Source organism: Oncorhynchus kisutch, linkage group LG24, assembly GCF_002021735.2.
Source record: "Oncorhynchus kisutch isolate 150728-3 linkage group LG24, Okis_V2, whole genome shotgun sequence".
Taxonomy (NCBI): Eukaryota; Metazoa; Chordata; class Actinopteri; order Salmoniformes; family Salmonidae; genus Oncorhynchus; species Oncorhynchus kisutch.
In genome coordinates, this window is record NC_034197.2 from 8,442,397 (window position 1) to 8,462,601 (window position 20,205).

A 20,205-nucleotide genomic window follows, 5' to 3' on the forward strand; every position below is an offset into this window, starting at 1 on the left:
CAGGAGTATAGCCTACCTGGCTGGCATGAAAATAAACCACAGGAAAATAGTCTTCCATCCCTTTAAGTGCATATGTATTTTTTCCCTCTGCCAGTTTCAAGACGGGTGCATTATAATGGTCCATTCAAATTTCACACTTATATTATTTATAATATGTAAAGACAAGGTTAATCAAGAATAGTCTGATGGGTGACAATATTAGTGTATAACTTTTTGGAATGTTTATTTCTCAAAAAAATAGAATAGGTAAACTTTTGTACGATGGGGGATAGTAGATTGACATAGGCTAGTGCTTTTGCTGTTTGTTAGGCGTATTCATCTTGTTGGCTGACAAAGAACTGTGGACAGTTCTTTCAATAACTTCAATATGCACCACGGAATTGGATAAGGACACACGCAGTTGCATCCACGATGTCTGTCTTCACTTGTAGCCTGTGAGAAAGACCGGATCATGTGACGGACATTGGCTAATGATAATTGAGCCATGTGAGTGAGCAGTGCTTCAGGGCATGCAGCCGGGAGAGGGGAATTATAATTATTATCTTCATTCAGCCCAATGGCCACTGGCAGCAAAAGGCATGGATTTTTTTAGAGGGCATTACCGCCACACAAAGGGGATGCCGCCGGGAAATTTGAGGCATTATCTCAAGTGCTTGTCAAATTGTGAATGAGACTGGTGAAGTGTGTGCAGCCTAAGCAAAAAACTAAGCAGAGCTCATGCCTTTCATTTCTTTAATAAATAATCATTTGGGGCCTCCCGGGTGGCGCAGTGGTTAAGGGCACTGTACTGCAGCACCAGCTGTGCCACCAGAGACTCTGGGTTCGCGCCCGGGCTCTGTCATAACCGGCCGCGACCAGGAGGTCCGTGGGGAGACGCACAATTGGCCTAGCGTCGTCCGGTTTAGGGAGGGTTTGGCCGGTAGGGAAATCCTTGTCTCATCGCGCACAAGCGACTCCTGTGGCGGGCCGGGCACAGTTTGCGCTAACCAAGGTTGCCAGGTGCACGGTGTTTCCTCCGACACATTGGTGCGGCTGGCTTCCGGTTGGATGGCACTGTGTTAAGAAGCAGTGCGGCTTGGTTGGGTTGTGTATCGGAGGACGCATGACTTTCAACCTTCATCTCTCCCGAGCCCATACGGGAGTTGTAGCGATGAGTCAAGAATAGTAGCTACTAAACAATTGGATACTACGAAATTGGGGAGAAAAGGGGGTAAAAATAATAATCATCATTAGTCGGATCATGAAGCCTGAGAATGGATTAAAAATCAAAACACACAGTCCAATGTTTGTATCACAACCAAAGTTGCATAATTAACTCTAAATGAAGCATATAGGATAAGCTGTTTCTTTGTTAATTTTAACAGCTCAACGCACTTCATCGTTTGGAGAAAATATACTTTCTATTTTATTCAGTTGTGTTCTTCATACTATAAAATGCCACAGAATTCGAAGCAAATCTTGTCTGCTAAATGAACTCGTGTAGCCCACAGCCATTTGGCACAGCCAGATCAGGGCCTAACATAAGGACAACTCAGTGTATGCTATTCTGTTCTTCTGAAATGGACTACATTTTCTTCATATCATGCTTCTTTAGACCCGTCTAAAATAGATAATTGATTTATTGTGACGGTGTAGGCTATATTACATGGATTTATTAGACTTTATCAAATGTAGATGTTCCAAAGGTTTTGCATTTGTGACTTGTAGGCTATGCATGGAAGCCAGGAGATGGTAAATGGGTTTGTTAATTGACGGTCAATTACTGTGAGACGGGCAGTTATTTGCTTGACAATCACAGGCTGACAAAATGTCATGACTGCCAAAGCCCTAATCATGGCTAACGACACATTGCTTCAAAGTGTCGTGCTAGTGTAGATTTTGCAACGGAGCATATGTGTTCATGCAACCACTTTTTTTCCGTCAGACTTGTTTAGTGTATTAACTGACCATTTTTCTTCTCTCTCTTCCCCTCTTCTCCCATATTTTCCTCCCCACTTCTTTCACTCATTCTTCTCCTCTCCCCGATCTTCTCCGCCCAGCCTCCCTGAGTCCAGACATCGTGGAAACCGCTGAGCCTGCAGCGGTGGGCTTGTCACTACTGGAAGGGTCTCCCATGGATACCAGTAGCCCCATTTCTGCCACGCAGGAAGAGCCTGTCCCCAACCCCACCCAGGCTGTCCATCTGCCACAGGAGCTGTCAGGGAGTGGAGACGGCGGGCTGACGGCCAGGCAGACAGACGGGGAGTCAGGGTGAGGGTCTTGGCGGACAATACTAACGATACGTTCCAAATTCAAACCCTAGCTCCTATAGGCACTTCTCTAGATGTAAAATATTTGGATAGGTGTATATCAAACATGAACAAAATTATACCTAACCTATCAATGGGCAAGATGGAGCTACTACTGTAACATATTACTTATTCCAATGTGATCTGTTTAGATCTAATGTGATCTAGCTCTCTCTGTCTCCCTCGCTCATACTTTGCCCCTCTGTAGCTCCACCTCTGTCTCCTCCCCTGGAGAGACCATGCCCCGGAGTGACAGCGCAGACAGCCAATCCCAGGCCATCCAGGAAGAGCCCTTCCCATCCACCAGCAATGAGGATGAGGACCCACTGGCAGGTAAGAAGAGTCTCATTGGCTGGTTTCTCTGGCCCCTCTACCTCAGTGGTGGGCATTCCTCCTGGAGAAAGCACATTTTTTCCAACCCGATGCAAACACACGGTTCTTCTAATCACCTGTTGCTCATCAGGACCTTAATTGGACTTCGATTGTTAGAGCAAAAGCATGCATACACCGTAGATCTCCAGAGGGAGAGTTGGCCACCCTTGTGTTACGTCATGCACAGTAGAGCCCTACACTCACCCCCCCCCTCCTCCTCCAGGCATCAGTCTACCAGAGGGTGTAGACCCATCCTTCCTGGCAGCTCTTCCAGAGGATATCCGTCGCGAGGTGCTCCAGAACCAGCTGGGTATCCGACCCCCAGCACGCCCCCCTGCCGCCGCCACCCTCCCCTCCACCACTGCCCCCGTACTGGGAGGAGGACCCGGCGTCACAGAAGTCAGCCCTGAGTTCCTGGCTGCCCTGCCACCCGCCATACAGGAGGAGGTGAGGAACGAAAATACATCACCCTTATAATCATCCTTTTATGTATTATGTCTTGTGAATGATCTATGTGGGGCTTAAAATTTAGCTTAAATACACACCATGGTCAAAAGTATGTGGACACCTTTCAAATTTGTGGATTCGTCTATTTCAGCCACATCCATTGCTGACAGGTTTATAAAATCGAGCACACAGCCATGGAATCTCCATAGACTAACTTTGGCAGTAGAATGGACCATACTGAAGAACTGTGACTTTCAACGTGGCACCGTCATATCCAACAAGTTAGTCAAATGTCTTCCCTGCTAGAGCTGCCCCGGTCAACTGTAAGTGCTGTTATTGTGAAGTGGAAATGTCTAGGAGCAAGCCTAAGATCATCATGCGCAATGCCAAGCTAGAGCTGGAGTGGTGTAAAGCTAACCGCTATTGAACTCTGGAGCAGTGGAAACACGTTCTCTGGAGTGATAAATCACGCTTCACCATCTGGCAGTCCGACGGACTAATCTGGGTTTGGGTATGCCAGGAGACCCACTACCTGCCCCAATGCATAGTGCCAACTGTAAAGTTTGGTGGATGCTGTTTTTCATGGTTCGGGCTAGGCCCCTTACTTCCAGTGAAAGGAAATCTTAATGCTATAGCATATGACATTCTAGACGATTCTGTGCTTCTAACTTGGGCAACCATTTGGGAGAAGGCCCTTTCCTGTTTCAGCATGACAATGACCCATGCACAAAGCAATGTCCATACAGAAATGGTTTGTCAAGATCGGTGTGGAAGAACTTGCCTGGCCTGCACAGAGCCCTGACCTCAACCACATCGTACACCTTTGGGATGAATTGGAACGCCGACCGCAAGCCAGGCTCTTGTGGCTGAATGGAAGCAAGTCCCCGCAGCAATGTTCCAACATCTAGTGGAAAGCCTTCCCAGAAGAGTGGAGGCTGTTAAAGCAGCAAAGGCGGGACCAACTCCGTAATAATGCCCATGGTTTTGCAATGAGATGTCCACATACTTTGAGCCATGTAGCGTACATGTTTATGAGTAGTGTAGAGGGGAAGATTTAGTGATCTTGGTTTAACACCTAACATTTCCATTATACTCAAGCTGTTGAAGCCTCTGTGTGGCCTTAGGAAGACTTAATGAATGCTTTAAAGCCTTAATACGTTTTTTTCAAAATTGGGATCATTAATTAAAGAACTCTCTCATCGGTCTCTCCTCTCCCCAGGTCCTGGCCCAACAACGTGCTGAACAGCAGCGTAGAGAGCTGTCCCAGCAGCCCACGCAAGGTGACACTCCCCTGGACCCCGTCACCTTCATCCAGACCCTCCCCTCGGAGCTGCGGCGCTCCGTCCTAGAAGACATGGAGGACAGCGTGCTGGCTGTCATGCCCCCGGACATCGCCGCCGAGGCAGCCGCGCTGCGCCGGGAGCAGGAGGTGAGTGTAAGATTCAAACGTTTTACTTTACACTAGCACCAAGTAACAAAAGTGAACTTGCATAGAATAACTTCAAAAAATACAATTAGAAATATATATATATGGAGTCATTTTATGATTGCATGTTTTGTCAATTTGACATCACCAGGCTCGTCAGAGACAGCTGATGCACGAGAGGCTGTTCGGCCATAGTTCCAGCTCGGCCCTGTCGGCCATTTTGAGGTCACCTGCGTTTACCAGCCGCCTTGGGGGCAACCGAGGGGTACAGTACACCCGCCTTGCCGTGCAGAGAGGCGGGACCTTCCAAATGGGAGGAGGGGCCAACCAGAGCAGGTGAGAGGGCGAGGACTGGTGTGGGGATAAAGTCTGTGAGAGATGAGTCTGTTTAAAGTGTGTGTGTGTATGACATCTTATGACAAGCTCCCATCTAACCTGTCCTCTGTCCTCTCCCCAGACCGTCCAGTTCCAGTGTGGACTCTCTGCTGCGTCTGCGGGGTCGTCTGCTCCTGGACCACGAGGCATTGTCCTGTCTCCTAGTCCTCCTCTTCGTAGACGAACCCAAACTCAACACCAGCCGTCTGCACCGCGTGCTCCGCAACCTGTGCTACCACTCCCAGACGCGTGGCTGGGTCATCCGCAGTCTCCTCTCCATCCTGCAGCGCAGCAGCGAGAGTGAGGTTTGTGTCGAGACCACCCGGCTGGAAGACGCCAGAGGCAAGCGGACTGCCGGCGGTCAGGGAGGTTACGGAGGGAGTAAAGGGTCTACGACCGCAGCAACCGCTTCCGCCTCCCTCTCTTCCTCCTCTCTGGAGCTTCTCAACCGAGTAGAGTCTCGTAGCTCCTCCCAGCTCTCTTGGCTGTCCGTTTCCATGGACGCGGCGCTAGGATGCCGTACAAACATTTTCCAGATCCAGCGGGCGTCGGGACGGAAGCATGCCGACCGGCACTCTGCGGGGGGGACATCAGGAGGGCCCGGGGGGACCCTGGGAGGAGGGGTACAGGGGGGTGCGGCGGGGATGACGTGTGCAGGGGGAGGAGGGTCGACCGTACACATCCACCCCCAGGCCGCCCCTGTGGTCTGTCGGCACGTACTGGATACTCTTATCCAACTGGCCAAGGTAGGAGACTGTTTCGTATTCTGGATGGGTGGTGAACACGTCACTGCTCACGTCTGTCAGTCATTCATCTTGGGGGTCCAAAAACTCTGTGCTGATTTATGAATGGTGTGTTTGATGGTTAACTGCCAGTTGACCAGAGCTTTTGTTTGAAAATGTCGGGGAAATTGTGAATTGTCAATGTAATGTGTGTGTCTCTTGGTTAGTCCAGGTCATTAACCTAATGTGTTGCTCTCCTATCTATCTCCAGGTGTTCCCCAGTCACTTCACCCAGCAGCGCTGTAAGGACCTGCTCTCCTCCTCCACATCTGAACTAGACTCCCGTCTGTGTGCTGCTGCCTCGATCGTCACCGGAACAGCAGGAGGAGGCTCTAGATCCACCCAGACCTCCTCCAACACCCCCTCCTCAGCCCAGAACTCCCTGGGTGGGGGCGCCTGTGGCGCGGCCATCACCCCCCAGTCCCTTGGCATCTCTACCGACTTCTGGGACCTGCTGGTGAAGCTGGACAACATGAATGTGTCGAGGAAAGGCAAGGCCTCCATGAAGACTCTTCCCCTGGGGGCGGGAGGGGAGGCAGATGGGGCTCAGTTCAGCCTAGAGGCTTCTCCTCTGGGCCAGCTGATGAATATGCTGTCCCACCCAGTGATACGACGCTCCTCCCTGCTAACCGAGAAGCTACTGCGTCTCCTCTCCCTCATCTCCATCGCCCTGCCCGATAATAAGGCTACGGAAGTCCCCGCCGGACACCCAACACCGCAGACCACCACCGTCGGTGCAGCCGCCGCCGCTCCAGGCTCTGTCTCCGCCTCTGCTCAGGGGAACACTGTAGGGGTGGTCTCAGGCGTCGGGGTGGTGTCGGGGGCCTCGGTGGTGGCTGCAGCGCAGGGCTCGTCCTCAGGGACAGGCCAGACCTCTACCGCTATAGTCTCTATACCCACCACTACTGGAGCCAGCGCCACAGGTGAGAACAACTAGCATCTTCACAAGCAATACACTGACATCACTTTCTATTTGAGTGGGATGTGAAAACATCAACTGTATTGTCCCAGATGGGAATTTAGTCTTACAAGCGCTGCTGCTCCCACATAATACACAGCAAATAATACCCATCGAGCAATACTAAGGGGTGTGTTAATGTTTATCTACGTGCGCCCTACAAGGTAACGCACCATAGCGGAAGAGAGTATTGATGCGTGTGTTTTGTCCCGACAGGGAAGCATAGAGCGACCGTGCTCTGTGTTGAAAGTGACACCAAGCTGGCCTCCACTGGACTCACTGAGAAACAACTACAGCTCTCTGTCGAGGTACTGAATGACCACTAAAACAAACACTGGTTCCCTAACTGCTGAAGCTAATCGCTCTCTACGTGGCTAGATGCATGTGTTGGTGTAACAGTTAGGGAAACTTACACCAAGTCACTTTCAGGTGCCCAGGCACAAAGGTCAATTCATTGCTGCGTCTGAAATGGCACCGTGTTCCCCCTACACTGCACTCCTTTTGACCAGAGCCTAGGAAGTTCCTCCCGGTTTCAGCCAGTTTTCTTCCGTTTGGAACCTAATGAATAACACTCTTCCCCTTCCCAGGTGCTGACCAGTCACTCGTGTTCAGAGGAGGGTCTGGAGGATGCAGCCAACATCCTGCTCCAGCTGTCCAGAGGAGATGGAACCACCAGAGACACTGTGCTCCGTCTGCTGCTGAGTGGGGCTAGACACCTGGGATACACACTCTGCAAACAGATTGGTACAAACACACACACACACACCGTGCTGTCTACTAGCCTCATGGGCTAGACACCTGGGATACACACTGCAAACAGATGCATCAGTAGACTACTCAATACACGTTCAAGGTGTTTTTATTCAAAGCCTGAGATAGCTGACACTACCAATGGGTGCGTTTGTTTCATTGTCACTTTAAGATTTTACTGAAATGCCCAGTAGAGTCAAAAATCTGTTTTAAGTTTATGCCTATGCAGCATTAACCTATTAAAAACAGTTCTGTATCAAGGAGGTTTGTGCAGTGGGCTATCAGCCCAATACATTATCACTGCATATTGGCTAAGCTTGAGTTTCCCTGCCAACGTTGTTATTCTCAGACCATTTTGAAATTATATTTCAAAATTCTAGGTATATGAGCCCACTGGTAATAGATCATTTGTTGTATTACTTGTGAGGCACAGCTGAGTGAGCATAATAATGAGCTTTTTTGGGAGGAGGGGGATTGAGGAAATGGTTCAAAATTGGAATACTTTACCTTCCCGGCGCTACTGAATTAGTTGCACTTACAGCCAACAGCACGAAACAAAAAAACAAAACAAATTTAACAAAAAAACAAAACAAATTGGTACGCAAAGGCTTTGTCGTCGACCGGTTGGTGATCACTGGTGGTCTTCTTCCCCTCTCTCCTCTAGGCACATTATTGGCTGAGCTGCGTGAGTACAACCTGGAGCAGCAGAGGAGAGCCCGGGCCGACGCCCAGTCACCTGATGCCCCGGCCGAGGACACCTCCCTCTCTGCCAGGCTGAAGGCCGGCAAGCTCTCTAGCAGGTGAAGAGAGAAGTTCGGGGATAGCTAGGGGTCAGGGGTTAGGGGTAAACTCTAGTAGGTGAAGAGAAGTTCTGGGATAGCCAGGGGTTATGGGGTAAACTCTAGCAGGGGAAGAGAGAAGTTCTGGGATAGCCAGGGGTTATGGGGTAAACTCTAGCAGGGGAAGAGAAGTTCTGGGATAGCCAGGGGTTATGGGGTAAACTCTAGCAGGTGAAGAGAGAAGTTCGGGGATAGCTAGGGGTCAGGGGTTAGGGGTAAACTCTAGCAGGTGAAGAGAAGTTCTGGGATAGCCAGGGGTTATGGGGTAAACTCCAGCAGGGGAAGAGAGAAGTTCTGGGATAGCCAGGGGTTATGGGGTAAACTCTAGCAGGGGAAGAGAAGTTCTGGGATAGCCAGGGGTTATGGGGTAAACTCTAGCAGGGGAAGAGAAGTTCTGGGATAGCCAGGGGTTATGGGGTAAACTCTAGCAGGGGAAGAGAGAAGTTCTGGGATAGCCAGGGGTTATGGGGTAAACTCTAGCAGGGGAAGAGAAGTTCTGGGATAGCCAGGGGTTATGGGGTAAACTCTAGCAGGGGAAGAGAAGTTCTGGGATAGCCAGGGGTTAGGGGTAAACTCTAGCAGGGGAAGAGAAGTTCTGGGATAGCCAGGGGTTATGGGGTAAACTCTAGCAGGGGAAGCAAAAGAGCAAAATAGTACCAGCTGCATTTCTGGACCCAGATTAAGCCCCCTCCTAGTAGGGCCGGGGTGATACCAGTATCGTGATACTCGTTATTATCGTGTAAAGGGAACAAAACGTCTTAAGGAAAACAGACTTGAAAGTTATAGCACACAATATTTTAGATACAGAAGGTTTTTAAACGATCTAAGAGTTTGGTCTGCTTCGTGTTTTAATTTTTGCCCTGGAAAAAATATTGCTATACTGGTATGTCCTAATTCCTAGACTAAACATCACTTTACATTTTAGAGGTTGGGTTTTCAGTTAGGCCAGTTTGCTAGACACAGATTAAGCTAAGTGTCTATTAACTCAAGTAGCTACATAGTAGGACAAGGAAGACTGAAGTGATTACTTGTAGAGGATTTCAGTATCTTGAGGCTAAATGCACAGTATTAATGACAGTATCCTGTTGGAGCAGCCTTTTAGAGGCGGCTTTGTGATTAAGTTGACATTTAGCTCTCATAAAGACACGGCTCTCTGGAGATTACAGTGTCATGTTAATGGATAGTCATCACGGGTTCTCTCCTAGTGTCAACTTGACCTATTCAGGTTTGGTTAAATACGACACACACTTTCAAGTGGGAGAATAGAGACCCACACGGTGTTAAGAAATAGGAAAACCACAAAGCAAGGCTTGAAACGGAAAGAATATCTTTATTTTAGTTTTACGTGGTCAAGATGCTCAAAAAGTTAAGAAATGCAAGGCGGCAATTGTAACGATTCGTTTACTCGACAATCCGTCTGTCTGATCATTTAAGCCACAACTTTTGCCTACTACTCTACCACTGGTCTGTTTCTGTATAATGACTGTACTTCGCCTTGTCGCCCGTCCTCGCGTGCTGGCGGGGGCGCAGGTTCGACGGCTCGGAGAGCGTGGTGATCGTGGCAGCCCAGAAGCGGACGCTGGGCGGGCGGGAGCTGCAGCTGCCCTGCATGTCCTCCCTGACCTCGAAGACATCCACCCAGAAGTTCTTCCTGCGGGTTCTGCAGGTCATCATCCAACTCCGAGAGGACACGCGCCGCGCCAACAAGAAGGCCAAGCAGACCGGACGACTAGGTAGGACAACCGTACACTACTACACACGCTCCCACATACACACGGCAAAATCATTCATAGGAATGGCTAGAGTCATCAGTCTGTTCATTTTAGAAATTATATGAAAATTTTTTGTTTTAAATTAGAAACAAGTTGGGTTTTTTTAAACACAAAAGACGTGACTGGTTGACAGCTTTCTCTGGCAAGGTTGTTATTTTCCTGATTTTAATCAGGAATGTCAGCTTCTCTAGTCTAGATTTTCTCTGCTCTGGGTCAGTGTTATGTAACTGGTCTCCTGTGTGTCCAGGCTCCACCAGTCTGGGCTCTGCCAGCAGTATCCAGGCAGCGGTACGTCAGCTTGAAGCCGAGGCTGACGCCATCATCCAGATGGTGAGAGAGGGGCAGCGGGCACGCCGCCTCCAGCAGGCACCCCCGCCTTCCGCCTCTGTCGCCGGATCCTCCGTGGCTGCCTCCCATGCCCCCGCCGCTGCCCCCCCTGCCCCCGGCACGGCGAGCGCTGCAACGGTTAGCATGATGGGCCGCAACGCACGCACTGACCGACTACTGCTGCTTCTGAGCAAACATGACTACATGCCTATTGATCCACACAAGCACACATTTGTGTGCTATTGACTAAATGATGCATACTGACTACATGCTTATTCATTAGACCTGGGTTCAAATAGTACCAGATGGGTGTTTTTTGCACTTTTAGCATTGGTTCCATTCTATCAGGCACGCTCAGTGTAGCTGAAGTATTTAAAAGAAAGCAAATACTGTTTTAACCAAGGTCTGATTTACATTCATACTCACCATATGCTCACACTATCGATTACATTTCCATGCATATTGATCTTACTCCAAACATGGATACCGACACACTGCTACTGACACCATCGTACCATCGTACAGCCCGCAATCTCACACCGACAACCTCCATACCGCTGACATGATGAAAGCTGAAAACAGACTGAGATGGGAGATATGCCAAATATCCACTGCATTCAGTATTGGAATGACCAGGCAGGCTAGAACAGATGCTGAAATTATTTGGAAGGTTTCAAATAGTGTTTGAAGCCAGCTCTGGAATGGAGGTGCTGCCTGCTTTCTCTACTGTATGATGTGATGAGGTCTGCATTGGCTAGCTGTCATGGCTTCATGCTTCTAGCTCCCCTCCCAGTCACCCCCTCTGTCTGCAGGTTTATGAGGATGTCAATGTCATCATGCATCAGCATGGTACACTCATTTTTCCAGTAAACTGTCTGCCATTTTATATTGATCACATTTCTGTCTCTTTCGCTCTTCCCATCTGCCCAAATATTCCCTCTCTCTGCACTTACTTTTGTCATCCTACCCTTCCCCTACCATTTCTTCTCCAGTCGGAGGTAGGGTCAGTGTCGGAGCCCCAGGCAGCCCAGAGGGATGAGTCTCCCATGGATGTAGACCAGCCGTCCCCTCTGGAGCAGGACCTTGCACCCCTGGGTAAGACTGCCGTTAAACTACGGCAACACTAATCACGTAAAGTTTTTCCTGTGTTTTGCATCATATTGTACAACGGCTGAAGAAACGAACACTGTTAAAGTGTGTGAACATTTGATCAGTGTTACTTCCTGATGGTTGCTGGTTGAAAATCTACACCGGATCTTCTGATCAGCAGGTTTGCATGGGCGGTACTTTCGTCTTTCTATGGTGATGTCACCACCATGCGGTAAATTGGTTAATTGGCCAATAACAAAAAGTTCTAGACCTTTCTGCCAATAACAGCTGGTTTTCCCCTCCCGCTCAGACCATTCCCAGACAGTCCTAGTGAAATTATTGCTTGAGGAAGTTCTTATGCTAAAAAACTATTTTTGCCCATTTGAATGGAAATGTATTACAGTAAGGTACTTAATGTCGATATAAAATGGCTGCATTGGGCCATTAACCACAACACACGGTGGGTGCGTTCCAGGACGTCTTCAATTTCAGTCACACTGCACAGATTATTACATCTCATAACACCTGAAGATGTTAACGTCTCAGGACCCATGTTCATATGATAAACGATGCATTGTCAGAGATGTGCGGCACAACTGCTAAAAAAATAGGACCTGGAATGCAGCCAGAGCCAATCGAACTATAAGGTAAATACCATGGTATAAATACCATGGGTATAATTTGACATGGTTCAGTTAGTCTAACGTGTGCTTTGTATTTCCTTCTCTTATGCAGATGAAGAAGGCAACGGCCAATCCGAGACAGAGGAGCGTCTCCCAGACCTCCCCCTGCTAAGCGAGCAGCTTCTGTTAGACGAGCTGTGGGACATGCTCGGGGAGTGCCTGAAGGAACTGGAGGAGTCACATGATCAGCACGCCGTTCTGGGTATGTGTTAACCGTAGTAAACCACAAACTGTTTTACTACACCTTCCTGGGTGCTATATGTTCCTCTCCCTGAACCAATGTGCTTAAAGTATAAGAAGTAGTGGTATTGATTGTACACTCAGGCAATGAAACATTCAAATCAAATTTATTTATATAGCCCTTCGTACATCAGCTGATATCTCAAAGTGCTGTACAGAAACCCAGCCTAAAACCCCAAACAGCAAGCAATGCAGGTGTAGAAGCACGGTGGCTAGGAAAAACTCCCTAGAAAGGCCAAAACCTAGGAAGAAACCTAGAGAGGAACCAGGCTATGTGGGGTGGCCAGTCCTCTTCTGGCTGTGCCGGGTGGAGATTATAACAGAACATGGCCAAGATGTTCAAATGTTCATAAATGATCAGCATGTTCGAATAATAATAATAAGAAGGCAGAACAGTTGAAACTGGAGCAGCAGCACGGCCAGGTGGACTGGGGACAGCAAGGAGTCATCATGTCAGGTAATCCTGGGGCATGGTCCTAGGGCTCAGGTCCTCCGAGAGAGAGAAGGAGAGAATTAGAGAACGCACACTTAGATTCACACAGGACACCGAATAGGACAGGAGAAGTACTCCAGATATAACAAACTGACCCTAGCCCCCCGACACATAAACTACTGCAGCATAAATACTGGAGGCTGAGACAGGAGGGGTCAGGAGACACTGTGGACCCATCCGAGGACACCCCCGGACAGGGCCAAACAGGAAGGATATAACCCCACCCACTTTGCCAAAGCACAGCCCGCACACCACTAGAGGGATATCTTCAACCACCAACTTACCATCCTGAGACAGTTCCGATTGGAACTGGGTTTTGTTAATAGCCACAAAATGGTAAAAATAAGACTTTTAAAAATGAAAATGAGTGTTATTGGATGAGTTTGGGTACTTGAATTCAGCAGTCTACTCACCCTCTTTCTCTCTCTCCCTCAGTTCTTCAGCCGGCAGTGGAGGCCTTCTTCCTGGTCCACGCCACAGAGAGGGAGAGCAAGCCCCCCGTCAGGGACACCAGGGAGAGCCAATTGTCCCATATCAAAGATGAGCCTCCCCCCCTGTCCCCTGCGCCCCTCACCCCCGCTACCCCCTCTTCTCTGGACCCCTTCTTCTCAAGGGAACCCTCCTCCATGCACATTTCCTCCAACCTGCCTCCCGACACACAGAAGTTCCTCCGCTTTGCAGGTGAGTAGCGATGGGAGGGTATAGCAGGGGGTGACTCATGTATTTCCCTTGCATCCGCTCTCCTTCCCGGACTCTCAAAATGTCAAAGGAAAGCAGATATTTTTCTTAAGTGATTTCCTTGGTGACGAGGAGAGGAGACGTGAGGAGTCAAGGAAAATGTTGAGATTCAGCCTGAATCATTCAAGACCTAAAATGCGACTGACATGTTTCCTTTCTTTCTCTCTCCCTTTGTCTCTCTCCCTCCTTCATTCCCTCTACAGAGACTCACCGCACCGTGCTTAACCAGATTCTGCGTCAGTCCACCACCCACCTGGCCGACGGACCCTTCGCTGTGCTGGTCGATTACATCCGTATCCTCGACTTTGACGTCAAGCGGAAGTAAGGAAGGCTTCTTTAGTGTTAATTAGGCACCTAATGGAAGACAATAGAATTAAACCGGGAGGGACATCCTGGACTTGTCCAATAAACAAGCTCTAATTTTGTATTCCGTTGCAAAACACTTCCAATACAGTTGCTTGCCCTAATGAACACAACCCTGATCGCTCCAGGTCGAACACTGGTCCTTTAGGTGGAACGTGTCTCTCATGATAACATTGTAGGTTCTTTCTTTACTAATTTCACTCCCTCCCTCCAGATACTTCCGTCAGGAGCTGGAGCGTCTGGACGAGGGTCTGAGGAAGGAGGACATGGCTGTCCACGTCAGGAGGGACCACGTCTTTGAAGACTCTTACAGAGAGCTGCACCGCAAGAGCCCCGAGGACATGAAGAACAGACTGTAAGGAACGGGGGACTCTTATTTCCTCTGTCTCTTATGGTTTCTGTCTTTCTCTCCATCTGTCCATTTTTTTCCATGTCCCTCTCTTTCTCTCTGTTCTCTGCCTGTTTCTCCACATGACAGAATGACAGTCAAGTGTACTGACCTACATTCCCCCCCCCCCACCTCCCAGGTACATAGTGTTTGAAGGAGAGGAGGGTCAGGATGCCGGAGGTCTGCTGAGAGAGTGGTACATGATCATCTCCAGGGAGATGTTTAACGCCATGTACGCCCTGTTCCGCACCTCACCCGGCGACAGGGTCACCTACACCATTAACCCCTCGTCCCACTGCAACCCAAACCACCTCAGCTACTTCAAGTTCGTAGGTCGCGTGGTGGCCAAGGCCGTCTACGACAACCGACTACTGGAGTGCTACTTCACACGCAGCTTCTACAAGCACATCCTGGGCAAGAGTGTCAGGTAGGGGGGCTGTGGACACACGCTCTACTTCACACGCGGTTCCTGCGCCTTACCTCTCGGCTGCAGATACAATGACATGTACTCAGTATAACCCTTCGTCTGTGAACTGTTGTTCAGTTCAATACCACTTTTTATTTTGTCCCACTAAGGGAAACGGTGTTCAGATCATTGAGATGTACTTGTACGTAGCAAGAGATGTTTTGTTAATTTGTGGAGTGTTTCAGTAGTTGATTTAGCTGCCGGTGTTATGTTGTTCTCAGGTACACAGACATGGAGAGTGAGGACTACCCATTCTTCCAGGGCCTTGTCTACCTGCTGGAGAATGATGTCTCCACTCTGGGCTATGAGCTGACGTTTAGCACTGAGGTACGTTCGTGTGTGTCGGTGTGTGTGCGCGCTCGTCTCTTTTTATACTAAAGGAACATTTCCAAAAGGTTCAACTTCACATTCATCATGTCCAGCACTAACCCGACCCAATGCATGTGAAAATTGTGCTTTGTGTTAAAAGGTTTTCCCAATGGCATCATCTGGTGTGCATCATGTGATTTCAACCAATTACGAGTAGGCATTGCCAACTAATTGGTTGAAATCACAAGATGCCATAGGATTTTTTTTTATACATAACATAGAAACTCGCCATTTTCACATGCGTTGGGTCGGGGTAGTGCCGGACATGATGAATGTGAAGTTGAACTTCTGGAAATGTCCCTTTAACAAAACTCAGAAAACTGCTAATTATGTGACTGAGTGCCTCAAGATAGGCAAGTCTCAGATTTTTAATAACTTAACAGATGCCAGCCATGACTAAAAATAACATTTTTTTTTATCTTTTCGCCAGTGAACCCCTCATAGATTCTATTTAATTCTGTGGCGGCTCTGCTGAACTCTCTCCATCCTCTCTCGCTCTCTCCTTCCCTCCCCGTTTCTTTCCCCCCCCTCCAGGTCCAGGAGTTTGGTGTGTGTGAGGTGCGGGACCTGAAGCCTAACGGAGGCAACATCATTGTCACCGAGGAGAACAAAAAGGAGTACGTCCACCTAGTCTGTCAGATGAAGATGACTGGTGAGAACCCGAGACAACACCAACACATAGAAACCTGACACATTTATCAATCTAATGTACTTTCGAAGGCCCTTTTTGCATCAGCAGTCGTCACAAAGTGCTTTACAGATACCCAGCATTTAAAAGTACATTTGTGAACATCCAGTCAAGCACCCATATTAGTAATATACATATTTTATATATGGTATACAGTTATTAGAGTTAACCTTGTAAAATAGGCGCATACGTTGTCAAATCTTGTAGTGAAGTACTACTTGTGTAAAATGGTAGCTTTCTAAGTGTGTTAGTCTACACGGTCACTCCCTCTTCCTCCTCCTGCAGGTGCGATCCGTAAGCAGCTGTCAGCCTATCTGGAGGGTTTCTACGAGATCATCCCCAAGAGGCTGATCTCCATCTTCACAGAGCAGGAGCTGGAGCTGCTCATATCTGGCCTGCCCACTATAGATATAGACGACCTCAAGGCCAACACCGAGTACCACAAGTACCAGTCCAGCTCCATACAGGTAGAGACACACACACACACAGAGTACCACATGTACCAGTCCAGCTCCATACAGGTAGAGACACACACCAAGTACCAGTCCAGCTCCATACAGGTAGAGACACACACCGAGTACCACATGTACCAGTCCAGCTCCATACAGGTAGAGACACACCAAGTACCAGTCCAGCTCCATACAGGTCGAGACACACACACACAGAGTACCACATGTACCAGTCCAGCTCCATACAGGTAGAGACACACACCAAGTACCAGTCTAGCTCCATACAGGTAGAGACACACACAGAGTACCACAAGTACCAGTCCAGCTCCATACAGGTAGAGACACACACCAAGTACCAGTCCAGCTCCATACAAGTGCATACAGAGACATATAGACACAAGGGTCGTATTCGTAAGAGCAAAATGTAGTATAATTTAGCAACAGAAAACGCAAGTTCCAGGTAGTCCCTCCCTTTTGCAGTCTGTTTTCTGTAGTTTAGTGCCTGGTGAATACAACCCAGTACCAATGATGTCACACATACCAGATGGGTCTATTGGTTGTATTATATACTATGCATTAATATTGGTTGTGTGCTACTGGTCTGTGTAGTGTAGGTGTGACCCTGACCGTTTCTCACCTCAGATCCAGTGGTTCTGGCGGGCCCTGCGTTCCTTCGACCAGGCGGACAGAGCCAAGTTCCTGCAGTTCGTGACGGGCACGTCCAAGGTTCCTCTGCAGGGCTTCGCCGCGCTGGAGGGCATGAACGGAATACAGAAGTTCCAGATCCACCGCGACGACCGCTCCACCGACCGCCTACCGTCAGCTCACACCTGGTAAAGAAATGTACACCCACACAGCTCACACCTGGTAAAGTAATATACACCCACACAGCTCACACCTGGTAAAGTAATATACACCCACACAGCTCACACCTGGTAAAGTAATATACACCCACACAGCTCACACCTGGTAAAGTAATATACACCCACACAGCTCACACCTGGTAAAGTAATATACACCCACACAGCTCACACCTGGTAAAGAAATGTACACCCACACAGCTCACACCTGGTAAAGAAATGTACACCCACACAGCTCACACCTGGTAAAGTAATATACACCCACACAGCTCACACCTGGTAAAGAAATGTACACTCACACAGCTCACACCTGGTAAAGAAATGTACACTCACACAGCTCACACCTGGTAAAGAAATGTACACCCACACAGCTCACACCTGGTAAAGAAATGTACACTCACACAGCTCACACCTGGTAAAAAAATGTACACTCACACAGCTCACACCTGGTAAAGAAATATACACCCACACAGCTCACACCTGGTAAAGAAATGTACACCCACACAGCTCACACCTGGTAAAGAAATATACACCCACACAGCTCACACCTGGTAAAGAAATGTACACTCACACAGCTCACACCTGGTAAAGAAATGTACACTCACACAGCTCACACCTGGTAAAGAAATATACACCCACACAGCTCACACCTGGTAAAGAAATATACACCCACACAGCTCACACCTGGTAAAGAAATGTACACCCACACAGCTCACACCTGGTAAATAAATGTACACTCACACAGCTCACACCTGGTAAAGAAATATACACCCACACTGCTCACACCTGGTAAAGAAATATACACCCACACAGCTCACACCTGGTAAATAACACAAGTGTACACACAACATCAAAAAGTCCTTAGTCTAGGCTGCATGTCCTCCTCAAAATGGGAAGTAAGGAAGTGCTCTTATGTTATCTTGTTTTGAGGGGAAGAGACACTGGAGATTCACCCCATGCATTCATGTATTGAGTGAAAATATCCAATCTATTGTTGGTTGTCGTTGATTCCTGCCTAACCTCTCCTTCTCTCCTATATAGCTTTAACCAGCTGGACCTCCCAGCCTACGAGAGCTACGAGAAACTGAGACACATGCTGCTGCTGGCCATTCAGGAATGCTCAGAGGGATTCGGACTGGCTTAGACCTACCCACACTGAGACTCTTAACATATACACACAATTTATCTTGCCTACTCTGAAAGATTGAAACTGATGACACACAGACGCACCATCATTGACATTACTGGGTGACTTGTTGGGAAAATGGCCTCTAGACATACAACTGGTTCCTAATCCATATAAAGAAACAGACCGACCAGCAGCGTGGTATGATGGACTGACTGACTGATATTACTTACTACACACAGAGATTCATGTCAATAGACACACAGACCTGTACCTGGTCTGTGTGAATCTCCCTCCCCTCCCACATTAAAATGCCAGAAACCTGAGAGGGAGTGAATTCAGAGGATAAAAACATGGACTAATATAAAATACATTTTCTCTGTTTAGTTTGATTTCTCTGTACAAAAGGTTTGGGAGTTTATGTTTAATCTTTTTTGTTCTTCTCTGGCTGTGTAAAAAGGAGAAGGTTGTTTGTGTGTCTGAACAGGATGGTTATAAAACCTTTGGGGGAAAATGTTGGTTGTTTCTTGTTTGCGAATTTGTGACCTCATAAGCCTTGAAGATGGGGGAAATGTTTTTATGGGGAAAGAAGGAGAAAAAAAGAAGTTTTGAAGAAATGCACTTTTCAAAGTTGTGGCATTTTTATGGAAGGATGGTCCAAAAAAAATGAAGAGAACAAGTGAAGAAAGCAGATGATAAAGAAATTAACCACAAAATCTAGAGTATTTTTGGCTATTAAATCGCTGACCCAGCCTTGAGCCTTTGAATCAGTGAAATAACTACATGAATAAATGCATAAAATTGAGTCCCATTTGTCTCTTTTAACATGGTTTTTACCAATTCTTATATGTAACCTATCTCAGCCGTCATCTGAAACAAACTATAGCCAATCATACTATACCATCATCATAAAGGTAGTTACTCTTCTATTAGTGTGTCACTGCACTGATGCAAATTGGAGACGATTGTTTCATTATGTGGATTATCTCTTTCTGAAGATTGGCCATCCTTTGAATTGTGTTTTGAGATTTCCCTGGGAGATCAAATTGAACCAGTGATGGTGAACCTTTCCAAAGATCATGAATGTGTCGGTGTGGGACCAGTTGGAATCCATCCTCACAAGGCCACGGAAGTCAACACTCCACAAGCAGATAAAATCGCAATTTTACACATTTTGTAACTGGTTCATTGGCATAAGAGGAAAAACTGTTATTTTGTGTTGTATATTTATCATGCTCCTCAGTCCTGTCTGGCCTTTGCTGTGTGTTAGTGGAGCAGGAAGGTTGGCTGTGGAAAGGAAAGAGTGGAGCAGCACAGACCAGGCAGCGGGAGAACAGCAGTGGGCTGACTTAGCCCGGAGCTGTCACCATCTCACATCAGCCCTGTCCTGGCTTGGTTCCAGATCTGTTTGTGCCGTCTTCCCAACTCCTTTGGGCATTGTCACGCTGTGATGATGCCCAGAAAGCACAAACAGGTCTGGAACCAGGCTAGCTCTGTCCTGTTCAGATGGGCTGGTGCAACTAGATATGACAGAGTCCTCCAGCCACAGCTGTGTTGTCTTTACCCTTGATCATGTCACACAGACAGTGACTATATGCCTGCAGTACTACTGATCTGCAGTCTGGGCCTCATCTCAGCGCCACACTCACTGCTGAGAGAACTGACAGGACCAAGAGTCTGATATAAACGAGTGACTTCAGAAGTATGGGGATGGGTGTTTGATTTATGCTAGAATCCAAGACCATTCACTTGGACAGACCGGGTGACAGTGAGTGGAATTTTGATCGGGGCATTTTGTAATATTGTTCTAATTCATTCACCCATGAAGGTATTGATTGGCAGGATCACTCTAGGATTCATCATGCGGTCCTCTGGAGTTGACAGGGACAACCACAAATGCAATCTCCAGTGTGGTGT

The 20,205-nt window shown here is 47.9% G+C and overlaps 1 protein-coding gene across 24 annotated transcripts in view; it reads left to right on the forward strand.

Annotated features, from left to right (window-relative positions):
- The window catches only part of LOC109869549 (E3 ubiquitin-protein ligase HUWE1), a 79,731-nt gene extending 60,638 nt beyond the window's left edge, over positions 1 to 19,093 (forward strand). For 16 of the 24 annotated variants that reach the window (XM_031804155.1, XM_031804158.1, XM_031804148.1 and 13 more), the window contains 23 exons: positions 2,040 to 2,250; positions 2,497 to 2,621; positions 2,884 to 3,107; positions 4,327 to 4,542; positions 4,685 to 4,869; positions 4,991 to 5,654; positions 5,902 to 6,613; positions 6,865 to 6,956; positions 7,236 to 7,392; positions 8,063 to 8,198; positions 9,756 to 9,970; positions 10,257 to 10,474; positions 11,329 to 11,431; positions 12,161 to 12,310; positions 13,277 to 13,522; positions 13,783 to 13,900; positions 14,157 to 14,297; positions 14,470 to 14,757; positions 15,018 to 15,123; positions 15,700 to 15,817; positions 16,139 to 16,320; positions 16,945 to 17,135; positions 18,204 to 19,093. In XM_031804155.1, the coding sequence (XP_031660015.1) occupies positions 2,040 to 2,250; positions 2,497 to 2,621; positions 2,884 to 3,107; positions 4,327 to 4,542; positions 4,685 to 4,869; positions 4,991 to 5,654; positions 5,902 to 6,613; positions 6,865 to 6,956; positions 7,236 to 7,392; positions 8,063 to 8,198; positions 9,756 to 9,970; positions 10,257 to 10,474; positions 11,329 to 11,431; positions 12,161 to 12,310; positions 13,277 to 13,522; positions 13,783 to 13,900; positions 14,157 to 14,297; positions 14,470 to 14,757; positions 15,018 to 15,123; positions 15,700 to 15,817; positions 16,139 to 16,320; positions 16,945 to 17,135; positions 18,204 to 18,306 (4,901 nt within the window). In that variant the 3' untranslated portion in view covers positions 18,307 to 19,093. The remainder of the gene's footprint in view (positions 1 to 2,039; positions 2,251 to 2,496; positions 2,622 to 2,883; positions 3,108 to 4,326; positions 4,543 to 4,684; positions 4,870 to 4,990; positions 5,655 to 5,901; positions 6,614 to 6,864; positions 6,957 to 7,235; positions 7,393 to 8,062; positions 8,199 to 9,755; positions 9,971 to 10,256; positions 10,475 to 11,328; positions 11,432 to 12,160; positions 12,311 to 13,276; positions 13,523 to 13,782; positions 13,901 to 14,156; positions 14,298 to 14,469; positions 14,758 to 15,017; positions 15,124 to 15,699; positions 15,818 to 16,138; positions 16,321 to 16,944; positions 17,136 to 18,203) is intronic. The other 8 variants (XM_031804162.1, XM_031804169.1, XM_031804172.1 and 5 more) reach the window with 5 other exon arrangements.
- The last annotated feature ends 1,112 nt before the right edge of the window (positions 19,094 to 20,205 follow it).